Source organism: Thunnus albacares, chromosome 17 (genome assembly GCF_914725855.1).
Source record: "Thunnus albacares chromosome 17, fThuAlb1.1, whole genome shotgun sequence".
NCBI classification, from domain to species: domain Eukaryota; kingdom Metazoa; phylum Chordata; class Actinopteri; order Scombriformes; family Scombridae; genus Thunnus; species Thunnus albacares.
Genome location: NC_058122.1, coordinates 5711756 through 5733066, shown reverse-complemented (window position 1 = coordinate 5733066; position 21311 = coordinate 5711756). Strand labels below are relative to the sequence as shown.

Below are 21311 nucleotides of genomic sequence, written 5' to 3'. Positions count from 1 at the left end.
GTTTGTGTCCCTAGGTGTGTTAAGAGAATCCATCCCTTTAGATTGCAGCTTGTCCCTGTAAAATGACCTCAGAGGAGTACTGTGATATCAAGTGGAAGGAAAAGCTTGGTTAAAGTAGTTAAAAATTTCATAAAGTTGCCCAACCAGAGGAATTACTTAATTGTGCTTTCAGTTTTCTATTTCACCTTAAAAATGTAACAAATTAGGAGAATAGAGCAAATTAGATTCCCTCACGGCAGGCAAAAACGCCCGTCTTGTTTTTAAAGCAAATTTCCCTCAAATCTTTGCTTTGCTTTTTTCTTGCTGGTTGTTAAATGATTCATGTTTTAATCTCTGGTTTGTTTCACTTTTTGTATTTTTTTATTTATTTGCCCTTGCACACTGGGAGCAGCTGTGGATTAGAGCTTCAGTCCCAGTTTGTTAGCCTGTATAAATCATGGTTATTTAATCAAGTGGAATCACGTGGTTATTCAGTTTTGGAGTCTGTGAATGCTCAGTGTCTCTCTCCTCTAGGGTCTGTTTGTTGCCGTACTAAGTCTGCTATATTTCATTGTTGTTTCTTTGGCAAGTCTGCAGCAGCACTGCAGTGTTTCCCCCTGATTTTTTTTTTCTAAGCTATAAAAGCCTCCGGGATGAAATTTATCTTTAGTGTCATTTTGTTTCTAAACATTTATTTGTTACAGTCTTTTTTTTTTTTTTTTTTACATTTTGACACAGAAAAAATGTTAGTCGACCAATCAGTGACTTGTAGGCAGGATTGAAGTCCTTGCACACCCACACATGTATCTTCAGTTATTGTGTGTGAGATTAGATCTCTGCTCTAGTTGAAGATGGGCGAAAAAGTGTGAACCAGTCCAACGACATTAACAAGAAAGTGAGACAAAGGTCAATCAAGCACAGTCTGTACATGCCCACACCATCCTGAGAATGGAGCTTTAAGAATGGGAACATCATCTTCCTACATAGGTAGCTTACATATGAATTATAAATGAATTAATAAAATAACTGATAATAAATTAATGAATATTCAGTCAGAACATATTTTACTAAATAGACAGCCCTGTTATGTGAATCGTGCCTAGTCAGTACACTCTCAGTTGTGAGTGTTTTTTGAAGAGTTGGTGTGACTCACCACGTCGTAGTGGCCGTGTTGTGCTGACAGGTGGAGAGGAATCTGTCCTTCATCTGATTGGCCGTTGACAGACGAACCAGATTTCAGCAGCATCTTCATGGGCTCCGCCTTCCCCTGCCAGGCTGCGTAGTGCAGTGGCCGCATGCCTGCATACACACAAACACACACAGGCTATATGCATCACATATTGATCGGTGGATATTTATGTGTATGACGGTAAAACATACAGTAGTTTCTCTGTGTGTGTGTGTGTGTGTGTTTGTGTGTATTTCCTTCTCACCTTTCTGGTCTCTGATGTCGACAGCAGCCTGCGACTCCAGCAGCAGAGAGATGAGCTCCAGGTTCCCATTGAGGGAAGCGTGATGCAGAGGAGAAAACCTACATTGAATACACACACACATGCATACACAAACACACACACAAACACACACACATATATCATTATTACGCTTGTGAAGTACACTTATTTTCTACCTCATTATCCTTCCTTTGTTTTTATGTTTTCTTAATGACAGACACCTCTAGCTTTGCTGTTCTTGGGTTTTTTGGACCCAATAACCATGTAAAAACTAGACCACACACATACATACAGACACACACACAGGCCAGAGATAATGGCAAAGCTTAGCATGACAAATAGATTTAATAGCAGCGGATTAGGACCAAACATCTGATTTGTATCTACCGCAAAGATGAAAAACAGAGCAGAGGGGGAGAAATTGAGTGGTGGGAGATGAAAAATATGCAAAAGAGGAAAGGTATTATATCATATAAAGGCTACAGTATGTGTAAGTGTGTGTGTGTGTGTGTATGTGTTTGTGTGTGTGAGGCTAGAGGGTGTATGCTGATGAGACTGATATGTCAGCTTTGATGGATAAGCATGAGAAAGGGTATAAGAGGGAGAAATCGTCACATAACCTGAGGACACAGACAGTCAAACATAAACGCATGCAAACACACATAAAAACTGCCTTTCTGTGTCAAACACACACCTTCTATCTGACTTATATCAACAGTGACATGTGTCTTCTCCCTGTGGCTCTTCCTCTTCTCTCTGGAGATTTGCTGTTTTCCATCAAACACTGTCACAAACAGCTTTATAAAGGCTCTTACACTGTGACCTTAGAATGATGAACCATGAGACTAAGGTGTCAAGTAAGTACACATAAATAAAAGTGCAATGAATGGGACCGGTACTGACAGTTGCTCCTACTGTAAGGCCAAGTGTAAGGTTATCAGTGTATGGTTAATAATAACACACTTACACAGCAATTGTGGGGGAAAAAGGAACATAACAATGAAACTAAGTGCATTTTTTTAGACAGAAAACCAACAGTACAGTGACAGACTCTGGATGCCACAGTGCTGTAACATCAGATCATTTCCTCAGGCTCAAGCTTACTTGGAATTTGTACTTGAAGGGGTTGTTAAATAGCATTTTATCTAGTAGGAGATGGGAATTTCTCACGTTTTGGACTCTCTTTTGTCTCAAGGATTCTCATGTGAGAGTATTCTTTATACTGCTTTCGGTTGGGAATATAAATGTGATGAGAGTGAAACCTAATAAAATACAAGTCATTGTTAGACATTCTCTCTGACTGCAACCTTTTAGTGAAATGATAAAAGAGCCAAATTAAACCCATTTTCATTTTTCTCACCCTGCCCTGGAGCTGTTCCTTGATCCCACTCTGGGAACTGCTGCTGTAGATCATCATTAAAAAGGTTTAATAATGCACCAAACCAGCCCAGAGTGCGCACCTGTGAAATCAACATCATATTTTCTAGTCTACATTCCTGAGGGAGCCAAATTACCTGAGCATATAGGGAAAAAAGCAACCTGGAGTTTTCTGTCATCAAGCTGGTGCAGGCTGGTCTGTATTATATGAACGCCATCTATTTAAAATGAGCGTAGTCTGAGATGGAAATGAAACCTGCTCTGCTCTTCCATTTTTCTCCATAAGAGTTTGTCTCATACAGATATGGACACAAAAATAGAAATAGGAAAAAAGAAAGAGCAATGTGCAGGTTATGTATGTACAGCTTTCTGTTCTTGCACACTACATATGCAGTTTACAATGATGACAAAGATTTACTACTTGAAATTCTTAGAAATGTTTAACACAATGGCCTCTTGATTTCAGAAAGAAGTAGACAAAAGCAGGTTTCTCATTTCTAGCTTCCGATCTTTGATTTTGGCAGCTGATGTGATTTTATCTGCTGTAGCTAGCTATGTAATTAAGCTAATTTGGCTGTCTAGCTAACATACTTGTTCGTATTTTTAAATAGTAAGTTTTCACTTCTAACGTTACAAGAGAAAAGGCTTTAAGCATTAGGACTAACTGGTGTGGTAGTTAGCATGCAAACAAAACACTATTTTCAGTAACATTGGCTGAGTGTTAACTTACCCAAATGCAATAAAGAGCGGGACAAAGCTGCTGACGTGAAATATTACTTAGTGAATGTGCTAGTTGTAAACAGGGCTTTTTAAAAAAATGTAACCTGTAACCCCAAAAACTAATGTAGATTGTTAATGATGTGCCCCTTGGTCTTGGGAGTGTTTATAGAAATACAAGCATGCTTTATCTGCTGTGAAAGCAGCATATTTCTCTCGCTTAATCAATATTAATAAACATAATCCTAGATTTCTCTTCGACACTGTAGCTAAACTTACTAAAAGTTACTAAGTTTCTAGACTTTTTCTGCAATAAGGTTGATGAGATTTGTTCTTCAATTCCAGCTACTCCTGCAGATTCTGTCTTACAAAATTTATTTACAAAGAGTCACAGATTGTCCCTGTTATTACAGTTTTTGAGACTATCTCTCTTGAAACTTTGACTAAGCTCGTGTCAGCTTCTACACCAACTACTTGCCCCTGTCCCTTTACCAGCAAAACTTTTTAAAGACATCTAGCCTTTTTGGGACTTACAATGCTAGATACTGTTAATTTATAACTTACTACCAGTATTGTCCCTAGTTTTAAGACGCTGTGGTTAAACCTCTACTTAAGAAACTGCACCTCATTCTCAATAACTATCTACTAGTCTCTAATCTTTCATTCTTTTCTAAAGTACTAGAGAGAGTTGTGTCTCAACAACTTTCAACCCATATAAAAGAAAATGATCTATATGAACCTTTTCAATCGGCTTTCAGGGCCTGTCCCTCCACCGAAACTGATCTAACCAGAGTGATAAATGATCCTCTAATAGATATGGATTCAGATTCCACCTCTGTGCTTCTATTATTGGATCTCAGTGCAGCCTTTGACACCATTGATCACTGTACACTATTAGACAGATTAAATTGTAATTTTGGTGTCTCTGGCCTAGCTCTCTCTTGGCTTAAGTCCTACATAATGTATCTGAAAAAACACTGTGTCTGCTATAAAAATACTACATCTAAATTGATGTTAAATATGGAGTACCTCAGGGCTTGGTCTCTTGGCCCTCTGCTTTTCTCTCTTTATATTTTGCCTCTTGGCCAAATTATACATAGTCATGGAATAAATTTCCATTGCTACGCAGATGACACTCAGCTATATGTGCCTATAAGGGCTGATGATTATACTCAAATTACTAAATTAGAGGCCTGCTTGGCCACTGTGAAAAATTAGATGTCACTAAATTCCCTGCTTCTAATTCAGACAAACCTGAGATGCTGGTTGTTGGCCCTGCTAGATACAGACAACAGTAACGCTCAACAACTGTGTGATTTCACAAAGTGTGGCAGCCAAGAATCTTGGAGTTTGATCCCAGCCTCTCTTTTGATAAACACATTAAAGACATAACTAAGACTGCCTTTTTCCACTCACGTATCATAGCTAAAATTGGCTGACACAGACACTCTAATACATGCATTTGTTAAATCCAGACTTGATTACTGTAATGTTCGGTTTTCAGGTCTGCCACGTGCTAGTACAAAAATCCTCAGATGGTTCGAAATGCTGCAGCTGGAATCTTGACTAAAACAAGAACATTTGATCATATTACACCAATTCTAGCCTCCCTTCTTTGGCTTCCTATCCATGTTAGATCAGACTTTAAGATGCTTCTGATGACTCATAAAATCCTAAATACCTGTCTGAATACCCATCATACCTGTCTGATCTCCTTAAACCTTATATTCCATCTTGAGCTCTCTGCTCTCAGAACGCAGGATACCTGTGTGCACCCAATGTTAAAAAGAAGTCAGCAAACAACAGGGCCTCTTTCTATCAGGTCCCGTTCCTATAGAATAACCTCCCTGCTGACGTCAAACAATCCAAGTCTATTGAGTCCCTTAAATCTAAACTTAAAACTCATCTTTTTGCCTTAACCTACAATCAGTTGCATTTAATTGAGTACTTCATGACCTTGTACTACATGGTTGGTTTCTGTCTCACTGAATTTATTAAACTCTGTCATGCCAACAAGATTATTGATTATTGCAATTATTGATAACCATTGCATCTCTCTAACCTTCCGTTTGTTTGTTCCACAAGCACATGAGTGTCCGAGCTATGGGCTCCTCTCCCTTCTCTCCCTCTCTCTCCCTATTTTCTCCTCCTGTCCTCTCTAGTCTCTCCTGCCTCACCTCATATCTCTCTCTCTGAATGATGTCTTTATCTTTCTTTTCCTCCAGTGTCTCTGTCTTTTCCTGTCTCTTCTCCTGTGTGTGTGAATGATGTGATGTGAGTCTCCCCTGTGTGCATTTGTATTCTGTCCTCCTCCCAGGTCTCCATGTTGATGGAGGTTGCGTGGTTCACGTCCTATTCTGTTCTGGTGGCACCCAGAAGCTGCTTGGCATACTCTTTATCACATTTTTCATATACATTATAAATCAATTATAATTTTGTTATCCTGTTCAATGTTGTATTCTGTTATTTGTGTTGTATCCTGTACACACAGCATCTATTGCACATCTGTCCATCCTGGGAGAGGGATCTGTCCTCTGTTGCTCTTCCTGAGGTTTCTTCCTTTTTTTTTCCTGTTCAAGGGGTTTTTTAGGGAGTTTTTCTTTAATCAAATCAAGGGTCTAAAGACAGAGGATGTTGTATTGCTGTACAGACTGTTAAGTCGCCTGAGGCAAATTTGTGATTTGTGATATTGGGCTATACAAATAAAATTGACTTGACTTGGAAGAACCATATTCAGGTTAATTGCAGCCTGTGTTAGAGCAACATACTGTTTATTCCAGTCTTTAAAGACACCACCCGGCCCATGTGCTTCCTATCTGCATGTAGGGAAATCCAAATGTTGTAAGTCCTGCTGTGCTTAGTTACAGTTGCTAAGCTATCATTGGTCAAATCATTGCTCAGAGGTTTTAGCAAACAGTCAGTACTACAGTCAGGAGTTTCATCAAATTAAGGGGGAAGGGTGTCTTTAATATACACCTCCTGACCCATACAGGTATATGGGGTTGACTAGCTTCTGGTTGGCCTTCAACTCAGTTTTGCTCTTTTTTATGATTGGATGCTCAGCGTTCTGTAACCATGGAGATGGTCACAGGTGCTTAGTGCCACCTCTACCATTGACAAGTAGTATGCGTGAGTGTGAGCTTGCGAGCTGTAAAATCTTTGTGTGTGAGTTATTGTGTGAGAAAGCCAGGTACAGTACAGGAGTCACAGGAGTCACACTCGCTTTGTGTGTGCGTCTGTGTGCAGACTATGAATGTGAATGTGGAGCAGCAACTCTTTCTCTTTCTCTCTATTCCTCCACTCTCTCCTCCCCCTGTTATCCTCTCAAGTTTCACAATGAGAAGTACTACAGATAAATAAATACTAATAAATTAATTCAATAATAAACATAACACACAGATGTCAAAAGCTAACAGTTACATTAATCATACTATCATACATGCAGAACAGAAACAGAAATACTCAAGTAAGGCACAAGTACCACAACATTTACTAAAATACAGTATTTGAGTAAATGTACTTTGTTACCAACCACGACACAGCAGACAGACCAGCTTGCGTGTTAAGAGAGGTGAAAATCTGAGCACCTGTTGCGATATCAGTGTTCAACAACACCTGTGAAACCCTGCAGTGCCACAGACGTCAGTGGATTATTCTCCCTCTTGCTTATAACCTATACCTTGGTGTGAAAAGGTTTCTCCTCTCTCTTTTCACTAGGCCCTGGTTCCCAACATTACCAATGTTTTTAATGTGTTCATTTCAGTCCGATGTTTCTGTTAATATATTCATTTATCAGTCATATTACACAAATAGCAGGGGTTATGTTTTGTTAAAGGGCTTCAGTCCTTCAGTGATAATGTACGTTTTGTGATGTTAGGACAGATCATCTGCTTAATCAGTGATAGTGACAACAAGTGTGCATCATTAGGTCCTATGAAGTGAAGGTAACCTAAACCAGATGGTAGGTTCCAGATAGGAGAAGCTGAGACGGTAAAAAGGCCAGTCACTGGTATGTAGTAATAGCAAAGAGTAGGTGACAGCTTGCTGTGAGCCTGCAGGTTTTATTTGATAGCTTGTTTTTTTCTTTTGCTTCAACTATGTTTTGCCCTTTTTGACTATTTCATTACTATTTTTGTAAATGAGACCTTTTTTGCACTTATTCCTGCCTACTTGGCCAGCTTCCTAAACATCCTCTTTAAAGTTTTACAGTGCACAGCAACATCTTCTGCCCTTTACATGGGGTGACTGTTTGCTTCATGTTCGTAGTTGTGCAGATGCGATGCACTATGAGCTAGCTACTAGTGTTTTAACTATACTTATCCATTTCATAACCCTCCGTGGAGCTCACAGGCTATGTAAGGACAGCAAGGTAATAGAGTCAGGGACAGTGTTTCTAATCAGGGCAATACATCCATAACCAGGAAGGAGGCACTGCCTTTCAGTCAGCTTCAGTCACTGAACAACAGCCTCCAGTGTGCAGTAAATGTCATAGATTACCGGAGAGATAGTGACATGAATGGCTGCTGCCTTAATACAGTGAAGTTCCATGGCAAATTAAATTCATTCCTTGACTGAAGAATTCACACTGTTGAACAAGAACAAGCTGTCTTGATAGAGCTGACCCTTGAGAGGACAGACAGCCAGTGAGTCCAAAATGGAGGAAGCTATTCTATAGAAGCTCTACAGAAGCAAAAACTGCTCCAACAAAGAGCAACAGTTTGCAGACAGTTGACCGGAGTTGATGGTACAATATTTAATTTTTTTTTCTTTTGAATAAACTGCATTAAGTTTTTGTCCTGTTAGTGATCGTCCTTGCTAACTGACCATTGGCAGTCTCAATAGCTAGCTTACCAAAGGGAAGTAAACAGAACAGCAGAGAGAAAATAGAGAGAAGCTGTGAGCGTGCTACAGCAGTTCACCAACTAACCCAGCAAGTAGTCACTATGTTACCACCACCACACTATTTCACACGGATGAGCAAGTATCTCTTTGTGGTGCCACGGCCACTTTACTCTGCAAGGTGGAAAGTGACACATACGTCTGGCTATTTTTAGGTGGGTATATCCCTCATGCCTGTAAACAGTCTGGTAAACAATATCATATCAAATGTACTATTGAGTGTAAACATCTTTTAACTGGATTGTGAACCTTTTAAATAATATATCAAGAGAAGACGTCTACATCATTGGAACTTCTATAATCCCTAAACTGGACCGAGGTGTGTAAAGCAGCCCGTTGAATCCACTTCTCACAACAAACACTGTGTATGTTTCATAACCCACTTCTGCATCTCAGCAACGACCGTGTCTTCCCCTCGCTTTCCCCTCCAGGGTCAAACAGGGATACCGTTACACAATGCTGCACTAGTCTGACTCTGTGAGTGTGTGTGTGTGTGTGTGTGTGTGTGTTTGTGCGTGTGGAGCCCTGCAAAGTGTGTCAGCGGGGTGTATGTATGGGGGAGGGGGAGTGAAGCCCGTGCTTTTGCCAAGCAACCTGCCAAGCAACCTGCCATGCAATATTTATACCCCCCCCCTTCTCTTCATCTCCTCCACAAATCCGCCTCTCTCTTTCTTTGTCTATCCATCTCCCTCCTGATCTGTCTCTTCCTCTCTCTTCCTCCTTCCTATCCTTTCTTCAGCCACAAACAGTCTCATTATTTCCCTCAACATCTCCATCCTGTTTCTCCTCCTGTACTTCCTCTCTAGTCTCTTCCTTTAATTTTCCTTTTCTCTTTTTTTGACATATTTCCTCTCCACCTTCTGCTTCCAATTCCTGTTGAGTGACCCTTCGCTCCATCTCATTTACCCAGGGTGTAGTGGTGCATATATGCAGGTTAATGCCATATACTCACTTCTGAAGACTGTATAACCACCTAAAAATAGCATTGGCCATCTTACAACCTTTCACGTAACCTGTAGTCTCTATGTCTTTAAAGGTATGGAAAGAAATTAGTGTCAATACTAGTGACAGATTTGTGATTCACAAATAAAAACGAGATTTCCACATTTGTGAGTACATTACAGTGGTCACAAATGCTTCATCTTATCTACAAACAAATACCAACCAACTTGAACACATGTAATCAAATGTATTCATCTACTAATATTTGTTTTGAAATGCTTCCTGTGCATTTAAATGTCTAAAAATATTTAAAAGCACAGTTAGTTTTTTTTTGGATTTATTTACTAATTATTAAATGTGCATGCATGGATCACCCGACACCTGTGGATTTGGTTATACTGATTTTAAAGATTGTTTCTTGACATTTTGCCTTTATTTTCGGGTTCCAGACAGGAAATGCAGGAAGGGAGACAGAGAACAGGATGACACGCAACAAAAGTCCCAGAGCAGACATACCGGATGCCTTGTTAATGATGAAACTTGTATTTGTCACTGATATTGAAGCTAATTCCTCTCCATATACTGTAAGGTTTCCTCTAAGGCATTACAAGTAATGCCCTACAACTGCACTAAGCCTGAGAAGAAGTGCTGTCTTAAGGATAAACTTGGGGAACAAAAGTTTATTTGTTGAATTAAATTGGATGTCTATTAGCTTTTTCCACTGCAGTTCTTAATTTCCCTGGGGTTCACATGCCCAAATTAAAAATTAACACGATAATGAGAGCAAATTCTAACATAAAACAAAAAGAGATAATAAAACTGATAAAACAAAGCAGCTGATCCTAATACAACACAACCAGATCAATATAACAACACACAACCATCAATAATATCAGTACATGGTTGAAAAAACAGCAGATAATATAAACAGAATCAAGGAAAAGAGTGTGTCTGCAAACAGGCCCAGACAAATGTCCACTCATAGTCACAACCATCATAACGTTCATGAAGACTAAGGCAGCATCAGGTCAGAAGACACGTTTGTTTAGTTTTGTTACATTTGCATTTTTTCCCTTGCTGTTGTTCATAACTTGCAAGTTTCATAGTGGAGTATGAAATAGTTAAAGGTATAGTTTCATGTTTTGGGAAATACACCTGCCAAGAGACAGATGATAATCTGTACCAAAATGGAAGAGTAAAAACAGCACTGAGTGATATTATGTGCCAGACTATTTCCTGGTCAGGTGTACTTACTTCCTGGAATCCTCATGCTAAGTTAAGCTAACCAGCTGCTGGTGGTAGCTTCATATTTAATGCACAGACATGATTATATCATCAAACTCACTGCCTTGACGAAGACCTCGACAGTCACAAGCTAAAGGCAGAAGCCTTGCTGTGGGTTTGGGGACAAGTGCAAGCTTGGGGGTTTTGTGTGCACATGCAGTAGGGATGGAAGCCGCAGTAAACCCAACTACCAAGAGACCACTGGCTCTGCCTCAGTCTATGGTCTGAACCCACATCTCGTGTCTCTCCATTTCAGAAACCAAGCTCTTTTTCATTCCTTGGTCTTTCAGTTCCTCTCACCAGCTGCCTCTGTTTATTTATATCTGTAGCTCATCTCTTCAAGTCTACTTGTCTCTCTCCTCTCTCTGTCTGTATATCTCCGACTAGCTTCATCAACCCTTCCCCCCACTTTGTTGCTGCACAATCACACCCTTAAACAAGCTTAACACTGGTCCTCTTCACCTGTCACACACACACACACACATATACACTTATATATAAACAGTTTGACCTATTTTCAGTAATGAGAGACATTTTGTGCCTCTGAAGCCTTTCTATAACACACTATTCCAACAGTCACACACTGGACAGAGACGTCAGGAAGCAAAGAAAAACACGATCTGTCTTCTCGCTCATCTGCTGGTGAGAAGTTTAGAAGAACCTCTCCTACAACAAACAACATGTCAACCTGTCAATGTGGGTGCACGAGGCTTTTTTTATACATGAGCGCATAAATGTTAGAATATCTCTGTATGTGTGCGTGCGCTCGCAAACTCCTGGCTCATATATCACACTGTCTTGTGTCTCTGTTGTTTGCTAATCAGTGTCTGTCACTCTGCCTGCACAGGAAACGTGTGTCCAGGTTTCTACTGTCCATAAAACACACACAGTCAATAATTCCAGGACTCCAGGACGCATTTTCGGGAGGGAAATGTGTCGACCATGTGAATCCAGGAACTTGATGATGACTTCCTGCTGGTGGAAGCAGTTTGATGGACGTGTTTACATTACAATATGATTATAATGTAATTAGGGAAATATTGAGACTAAGGCAGAACTTGTGAAAACATCATGTCTTGATTATGTTAATGTACTTTTTTTATAAATATTATGAGTAGATTGAAGGTTTTTGCAGGCTTTTTTAATTTTTATTTTATTGAACAAAGGTGGTGATTAAAAACAGCAGCTTTATTTTGGTTCAATAGACCTCATGGCCATATTTTCAAAAAACTATTTTGAAAGCGAAGTGTTAAGATGACTCATATGTTAAATTGTATCTCGTGATAATTTAGCTTTAAGGCATGTAATCTGTTTTGACGGTCTTATCACTTCCTTTTTTAGCTTCTAAAGGCAAACAATCACTGAACGTAACGTAGCAAACAACATTAAAGGAAGAGTTTGACATTTTGGTGCACTTTCTTATATTTCATTTGAACCTCTATGCTGCTGTATATGAATATTTGAGTACTAAATGCGCACTGCTTCTTGTATGTCTGCTTCCATTTTCATGCTGTTTGCCTGGAAATGTTTATATTTCCAGGAAAGGTACAAAAAGCTTTCACTTCCTGAACTAAAAAGGAATCAAGCTTTCTTACTGTGTTACTTCCTCTCTTCACATTTTCTAGGTCTTTAAGTAAACCTCTATACGCCTGCACAAACACACTCACATACAGTGCATGTATAATTGGAGTGGAGCTCTCTTGTACCCTGCGGTCTCGATGGGGATCTCATTGTCAGGGTTTATAAAGAGGAATCTTCTTCCTCTCTATGCTCTAAGTGCTTAGTTGTCTCATCTCCAGTGTCCTGTGAAATACACAATGTCCTAACATGTATATATGACAAAACTTCTCTCTTTTTCCTACATTTCGCTGTCTATATCCCCTCAATCTCTCCACTTCACTCCTACTCTGCGCTCTAATTATCATCATAAAAGTACTGACCTGCCATTTTTGCTTTTCTGCTGTTCTTAATGACACTAGCTTTTTGACACCACTTAGGATATGCTATTATACAAACACACACATGAAAAAACAACAAATGAGGAACGGGAGATGAGGGAGATCTGATGCTGAAAGATTCCAATTAAGAGCATTTTTTTTTTAACAGTGAGTTCATTATGAGTCTCCGAGCGGCTGCCAAGAAGAGTAAAGGATAAATGAAACTGCTTGTGCAGACTCATTAAACATGTGTGCTCATTTTAAAATAACATTGAACTCGATCGCTGCATTTCTATCACAAACTTTATTCATGACTTATTTGCGCAGCAGCCGAACAGCCGCGGCCGTGTTAGCATTAGCAGACACAGAGCATTTAATACTGTAAGAGGAATTAGGGGGCAATGAGGCAATAACAGTAAACATACTAATTAGATTACATGCTTCGGTTTCACTTACAGTGGCAGAGCAGTTCTACGAGGATTACTTTTGATCTTTATCTTTACAGAACCATTTTATTCAGCGCGGTTTGCAGTCGTTTAGCTCGGTTCAAATTATTCTCACATGAGCTGAAGCTGGCGTCACTCTCTTGTTTCTCTTCTCTCTGGTTGTTTTCCTGCTGCACCGCGCAGACAATCGTGGCTCATGGATGAACAGATATCGTAGGTGCCAAATGAAAGGAAAGAGTGAGGGCCAGCACGAGCCTCTGGAGCAGCTTCAGCTTTTTCCAGAGAGGATGTCATCTGTTACAGGAGGGTCTAGGAGGGATTTAGAGGCTCTTCAGACTCAACATTACTGTAAGTACACCAAGCACTCAGCGGGTCTTTAGAGATGTGGTTCGCCTGCAAAATGTCACTGAAATAGAGAAAAATGACTCCTATATTCACATTGGTTCACTGCTGCTCACTGTTATATACTAACTGGAACTACTGACCACTGTTTTTATTTATTTTATGGCTCAGTCATTCCAGGAGCAAACATCCAGATTCATAGATGATACCTGTTAATCAAAACGGCTGGATTTATTGGTTTCATCTCCATCTTACTTTCATTATAATTTCAGAGTGTCATCATTTATCGTTATAATCTATCTTATATATATATATATATATAACCTACCGGCGTCCTCTATACATGACTGGAGTAGAGGACACACCTGTGCACATACAGTGTTATCCTGGTGTGGACTAAAATAAATGTGACTAAAACTAGTGGTACCACTTTTAGAATTTTTTAAAAATAATTAATGGCTTTATTCATTGTTATTACAGCAAATTTATAAGCCATTAGTAAGATTATTGCCAGGTTGTGGAAAATGTCTTTTTAGCTCATGAGAAGACTCCTCCACTGGACTGTTTGACCACTGACCTTGTGGAAAAGGGCTGCAGAGCATCAGGACCATTTATAAACAAGTTATTAACATTTATAACTGCAGACTGGATGGATTACTATATGAAGCCTTTATTAATTGTGTATTAACATGCAGGTGACATTATTTTGCTGATATCATATAAAAATAACTTGGTGGCTTATTAGACAGTGAGCTAAAAAGTCAATAGAAGTGTGAAGCAGGAGGATTTTCCCCAACATGGCAAACCTAATTCCTAACGCCTTATAAATGATCTATAAAGAATAAGTAAATGATTTATTAACCATTAATAAAACATCAATTAAAGCTTAAATCCCTTTTATAAAGAGTGTCTTATCAGAAAGTAGTACCATAATATGTCAAAAGACTAAAACTAAACTAAAGTCTGGTGCCAAAATTAACACCGAAATCTCATCAGGTTTAGATATGATCAGATTTTACATCTTGAACCTGTTTCTGCTCCCCATCCTGTCCTGTCTGTCTCTCTAAGTGCTCTCTGTCACACAGTGAAACCAGATTTCAGGGATGCAGTCTGATGTTCTGTTTATTACTGCTTTGTTTGTTTCAAGCGGTAACTCATGAACAAGCACTCACATAAGCACGTAGCCACATGCTGCACACATGCAAGGCTTTTAGTGGCAGAATGAGGGCAAATGTATATAACTAAAAATCATGATGGCACGCCATTAATACGCTCTCTGTCACGCACACACACACACACACACACACATAAACACGCCATTCTAGTCTGAAGTTTAGTACAGTGGTATCTGGGCTAATCCTCCAGCTTTTGATACTATAGAGACAGAGGTGAAACTACAGTGATAATACAGCTTTTATATGAATGAGACCAGAGGAATGCTGGGAGGAAGGGAGTGGGAGAGGATGCTGGGATGGAGAACAACTCACCCATCTGTATCCTGGAAGTTGACATTCACTTTCTTGGCAGACCCGAGGAGCTCTGAAACACAAATAAAATGGAAAATCAATTGATTTCCACAGCCAATAAAAGACGATTGATGCCTTTTTATTATGCAATACAGCAATATTGGTGTTATATTCAATGTTTATGTTTACTATATCATTGTGCTATATGAGAGTGAGGCCAAAGATGCAACATTTTTCACTTTTCTGTGTCTCATATTAGCTGCATATACTATTGTATATCCATTCCTTCATAATAAAAGACTGAAAACACGAAGATGTTATTTATCATGACTCATACTGTCGTCATATTTCCTCGCCTGCTGTTTGCAGGAAATAACGTCTCTCTGTCATCTCCTCCAGTTCAGACTCCCATGGTGATAATATCTGTCTGTCATAGTGAATATTTACATCATTCAGAGCATGCTTGCTACTGGAATATGAATGCAGGATTCCCATTCAAAATTTACAAAGAGAAATATCCTAAAAACATACAAAATGTGCAACTGGCTGATACAGTACAGCCTTTTTTCAAATGATCCAACATGTAAGATCAGCTAAATAACATAGATCCTGCCAGATGAAATTACAATAAGGTTATTAAAGTTATTAAAACCATGTGTGTGTGAATGAATGTGTTGCACGTCACTTTGGTTGCTCTGTTGCATCACTTTGGCCTCATGTTAAAGTGTTCTGATAGCGTGACACACTTGAAAAACACTTTGTAATTGACCTGTTAGATAAATGGTCCTCATGAATACATCTGACTTTTGCAACACACTACACTCCAGTGCAGATGGCGATGCTGCGTTATGCATTTACATTAAAGCTGTTGAGGTTGTGAGCGAACAACACAGTCTCTAGAATGTAAATTTGAATGTAAATAGTATTGATGTACACTATACATGCTAATCTTAAACTGTGTTGTTCCAACCTGCTGCCTGCATCCAGTCAGTTAATCTCCATGTTATCCTTTTAACAATGTTTCTTTCTTTCACCAGATTATGTGAGACCTCGCTGAACGAGCTTGCTGTTGGGGTCTCTTTCTCTCTTCTTTTGAGCTGGGCTGAATCTCATCCCTGTCCTAAACCAGTTAGCGTGTAGTGGAACTGGAGTATAAAACCCTCCAACTGCAAGTCTGCTAGTTCTTAAAAACACACACACACACACACACAACCCAGGCTTGCAACTTCGTCAAATAATACTTCAATCACACATATTTCCTTTACTTTTTTCACACTGTCTTTTTATGATGGATTTAGATATGTAGTAAAGTAAGAAAAAAAAAAGAGAGAAACACATATGCACACACAGTATCTATTTAAAATAAGAAGGTGCAAGCTTATTGTTTGGGGCATTTAAAGGGAAACATGACAATATAATTCAACAGCTAGGGGCCTAAAGTGGAATTTCTGCTGACTTAATTTGAGTTGCACACTTCACCAGACTTAATATTATTCATAGTTCATAGCAATATGGATGTGACGATGTAAAATAAATAATAATAACAATATGTATCATATTTAATTTTGAAAATATTGCTTTTGTTGTATTAGTTTATTGATGAAGTCAGGTTTTTGGTCATTTGGATTTGTTTATTATAGTCTGCCAAGCTGAATGGGCAAAGACTGGTTTACGTCCATCTACAGTGTAAAAGATAGATTCTCCATCGAGGATTTAATATGAAAACAATATTAGCAGTGTTAAACAGCTCAGGTGAAGAGTAAACTCTACTGTTACAGCTACAGTACATCAGACCCTGTACATATAATGTATAAGTTGGCAACATCAGTACCGGCAATATATAGACATGTGACAGTATGTATGACCAAAGTCTGCGAGGGCTCAGTTCACATTTGGATTCAGCCAGTTTGGTTTGTGTCTTTTTCCGTCTCACAGTGATGATGTCACTGATTTGTCACTCTACAGAGAATTCATTACTGCTCAGCGAGCCTGGTGACTGGCTCACTGCCAGAGCAATGTCACGGGTGAGGAAACCAGCAGCAGGGTCAATAACTTTTATCATTATAATATGAAACTGCTAATTAGAGGACTACACACACACACACACACACACACACAAGCCTATTCACACCTATAGAGCTTCTAGAGTGACTTAAAGAAAGTCAGAAAGTGCAGGAAGTCTGGTTAAGGTCAAGTTCATTGTTAACACACGCAAACAAACACACACACGCTGGCTTGAAAGAACAGATGCACATACACACACACACATTTTTCCACTTTCACAGGCATTTTTTTTCTTTTTCTGCCCTTTTGTTTTTATGTCTCCTGTTAGCTGATGATGCAGAACTGAGGCACAGCAAAGATGAGCCTGTACTCTTTCACTCTTTCTTCACACACACACACACACACACACAAACACACACACATGCAGACTCCCTCCAGGGTGCAGGAAACAGGACAGTCCCCCTATTGTAGAGGAGACAGCTCCCAGCGCCACTGGGAGAGGAACATTGATTTCCTAACAGGCTATTTCTGGCCGCTAAATGCAGGGATTCACTCACACACATACACATGGACCGAGAGCTTTCAAAGACACTATCTATATCCCTGTGTGTGTGTGTGTGTGTGTGTGTGTGTGTGTACTTGTTGTTAAAGGGGGGTAACATCACAGAACCTGATATGCTTCCACTGTCATGCATTAGGTGTGGTAAAACAATTTAAGATAGAGAGAGACAAAAATAAAATGATAGAATAGAAAATTAAACATTTTTGGATATCACTGATAAGCTTCATACAATGACTGGAGTCTTCCCAAAAAAGAACAAAACACACACACAAACACTTTGTTTACAGGTCTCCGCATCTGTTCAGCAGCCGCCAACCGTGACCTTTTGACCCCGTAACATCACGTCCACCAGGCCTCATCCCTGACCCCTGTCTCTGTGTAGCCCCCTGTTATGTGACAGGAAAATGAACACACCCAGCAAAATCCCCTCGTTTAATTTGATGATGTCTTTGAGGCAGATCTTCGTGAGGAAAACTTTCCACCCGATGCGTCTGGTTTTCACACGTTACAGGAAAAAAATCCACCTTGGATTTTCTCTTTCTGTTTGATCGATGCCAGAGCTCGAAATGAACTTTTTTCCTCAGTGTCACATAAATGTTCTGAATTCTACTTTTAATTGTCCAAAAACAACCTTTTCTTTTTTTTTCATTCTACATTATAAAGATAGTTTATTAACTTTGTTTCAGTAACTCGCATCACTTCATTGACTCACGCTGGTCCGTCATGGAAGTTCTGCTGGTTGTTCCCTGCGCTTACATCTGAATAAAAAAAATTGAAATCACCCTGTTCTGTGTTTGGCCACAATCAGTTTTCATTACTCTTTTAGTCATTGGTTGAGTTACTGTTTCTTGTTTATTTCTAACTGTTTGATCAATAAATGCATTGAACATATCTCATAGTACACATTTTTATTTTAAACACCATAACAGCTTCATAGTTTAACATTCAGTTCAATGTGTTTTGAGTTCATAATGTACTGTGAGATGTGATGGTCATTCTCATCATTATCTCCACTGTCTCTCACACACTCACGCTGTCTTTCAACATCAGTTGTCTTCTTCTGATGCTACTTTGCCACCACTTTGTGACTGCCTTCTCTGCATCATAGTCTTTAACCTCTGGACCATTAGGAACACAAGCATCATCTCCATGATCAACTCCATGTGAGGAAACTGAAAGCCTCCCCACAGCACCATGCAGAAACCTCTGCTACAACACCTGATGCTGAAGGTGCTTGAAGTAGCATTTTGATATAATTCCTTCTGGAAGATAATTATTGGTCTCATAGATGAAATCCAATAATTGTAGCTGCCACATTAGTTTATCTGAGTGGAAAGTGAAGCTTCATGTTTTTACTGGACAGAACAACAGCGCTGCCTCTGGGGCTCTATATGTACAGATATCACCACATTTCAATAAATATAAATGTATTAAAATGGACAGATCAGACTAGATTAAATTTTATTTTATTGAGCTACATAACAGTTTGGATTTTTATTAGAGCTACATTACAGATTGAATAGTATCGTTTACTGCATAATTTGTGAGAAAAAAAGTGTTAGTGGAGCTTTGAGTTGAGATTATTGAGATATTTTTGATAAAGCTTTGATAAAGCTTATAGTTAGAGCTGGCCAGGCTCGCCTGGGATCAGCCCTTAGTTATGCTGCTATAGGCCTAGACTGCCAGGGAACTTCCCATGATGCACTGAGCTCCCCTCTCCTCCTCCTCCTCTCCATCTGTATGCATTCATGTACCATCAATGCATGTTACTAACTTGGCTTCTTCCCCGGAGTTTTTTGTGCTTTCTCATCTCGCAGGGAACCCTGGGTTGCAGGCTGAGCCTTTGCAGTCCTTCAGGGTCCTGTTGGTGTCATTCCCCGGCTATTGCTGCTGTTATTGTTATGATTGTTGTTATTCTGTTCTGTTATTCTGTGAGGCTGTAAAGCAACAGCAGAGCTTTATGCAAAATGCTAAACGTCAGCATGCTAACATGGTCACAATGACAACACTAAAATGCTGATGTTCAGCAGGTATAATGTATACCATACCATCTTAGTTTAGTGTGTTAGCATGCTAGTATCTGCTAATTAGCAGAAAACACAAAGTACAGCTGAGGCTGAAGGGAATGCAATTAGAACATGTAATGTAATTTGGGCATAAACCAAAGTACAAGACAAAAAATGATGATGACGGTGCTAAATAAAATGTTAAGGGATCACCAAAGTTATTAAAATTCATGCTAAGGGGAAAATAAGTCTGAAACAAATCCAAATCTGACAATTCATCTGATAATTGCTGATTTTTTTTTTTTTACATAAAAGCCACAAATATCAACCTCATGTAAACCTTCATCATCTGGGAGCCATGAATGTCTGTAATGGATTTCCTTTCTCAAGTGTCAACATGCCTCTTACTCAAGAAAGAAGCATGTCTTGTGGGAACATTGCATTCTGGTCCACCAAGGCTACATTTCTGTGAACGAATTGGCCTCTCTGACTCTTCGGTAATGTGTTTTTCCTGTTGAACATCATTGCAAAATGGTGCGTATAGAGAGACCTTTGATGTTCAGGATTGCTGAGGAAACTGTCATGATGTATATGAAGTGAGATCCTTCATATGAGAGATGACAAAATAAAAACAAACATTTGTCCAACATTAACAAGAACATCAGTGAGAACAGCGGGGTTGTGTTTGAAGAGAAACAAGTTCAATTTCTTATTAACAGCCTTGAATGCATTTAATGGAGCCTAAACTCATATTTACACATGACGGGTCATTAATATTTCAGTGTTATTACTTTCAGACAGTGACTACATAAGTAGGTTGACCAGCAATGGAACTTGTATTTATATTCTGCAAAATGTAATATTATAGATAAACTGTATGAGCAGAGGTTCATTTGTTCACAACAATACGCTTTAAACAGTTCTCTGTGCAGTGTGTACAGGGCAAAATGAACATATTGATCCTTCTCAGTAGACTAATCAGGCTGAACAACCTGTCCATGCCTTGCTGTGTGTGTGTGTGTGTGTGTGTGTGTGTGTGTGTGTGTGTGTGTGTGTGTGTGTGTGTGTATGAGTGTTGCTCAGAGATACTGGACGGCAACATTTGCAGCCAGTCATAACAAACAGAGAAACCATGGTTATGGAAAAGCCGGCCAGCCGAAAAACACAAACTTCTTTAAAACACTCCAAAAGGCCACACCCACAGAGCTGGACACACACACACACACACACACACACACACACACACACACACACACACACACTCTGAATACTGTTGGCACTCATAAATACTTTCATGTCCAAACAAAAACAACGACAAGATGGTTTAAATGCAAAGATAAAGAAATACACACATGCATTCATACATGGCTGTTTAATGTTGAACACTGCACCGACAGCACCTATAGGTGTTTCCTGTAATGTGCCAGCCTAGACTTGCTTAAGGAGAGGACAGTAACCGCAGAGTAAACTGAAAGTGAATAAAGTTGAATAAAGTTCAATACAAAAAATCCTCACCAGTAGAAGAAGACCAGTTTAGACTTCCTTTTGACTTTAAACAGTTTTGTGAAAATAAACTTTTGCAGCAGAACAATGCTGGAGGCAAACAATCTTTAACAAACAGAGAAATAAAAATCTGTTATTAGAAAGTCTATTAAAAATGTTGAACCCTTGGGGATTTTGAGAGGTTGTTTTCTCTGTTTGCGAGTCAGGATGTCAGCATACCGCCTTTGGTAGTAAGATATGGCAAGAAAAAAAAAATGACTACAAACTGAAAAATAATATAATATAAACAAGTGGGTTACATAAACTGGAGAAAAAGACCATTTCAGCAACAGTTCCTTATTTTCAATATGAAATGGCTTTGAATATAATGGAATATGAACATATGTACATATATAT

The 21311-nt window shown here is 39.2% G+C and overlaps 1 protein-coding gene across 10 annotated transcripts in view; it reads right to left on the bottom strand.

The window, feature by feature from the left end:
• Positions 1-21311, bottom strand: part of caskin1 (CASK interacting protein 1) — a 115587-nt gene that overhangs the window by 41943 nt on the left and 52333 nt on the right. For 9 of the 10 annotated variants that reach the window (XM_044331377.1, XM_044331382.1, XM_044331378.1 and 6 more), the window contains exons 2-4: positions 14862-14913; positions 1413-1510; positions 1133-1278 (exon numbers count right to left, since the gene is read on the bottom strand). In XM_044331377.1, the coding sequence (XP_044187312.1) occupies positions 1133-1278; positions 1413-1510; positions 14862-14913 (296 nt within the window). Of the gene's footprint in view, positions 1-1132; positions 1279-1412; positions 1511-2124; positions 2443-14861; positions 14914-21311 lie in introns of those variants that run through there. The other variant, XM_044331384.1, reaches the window with a different exon arrangement.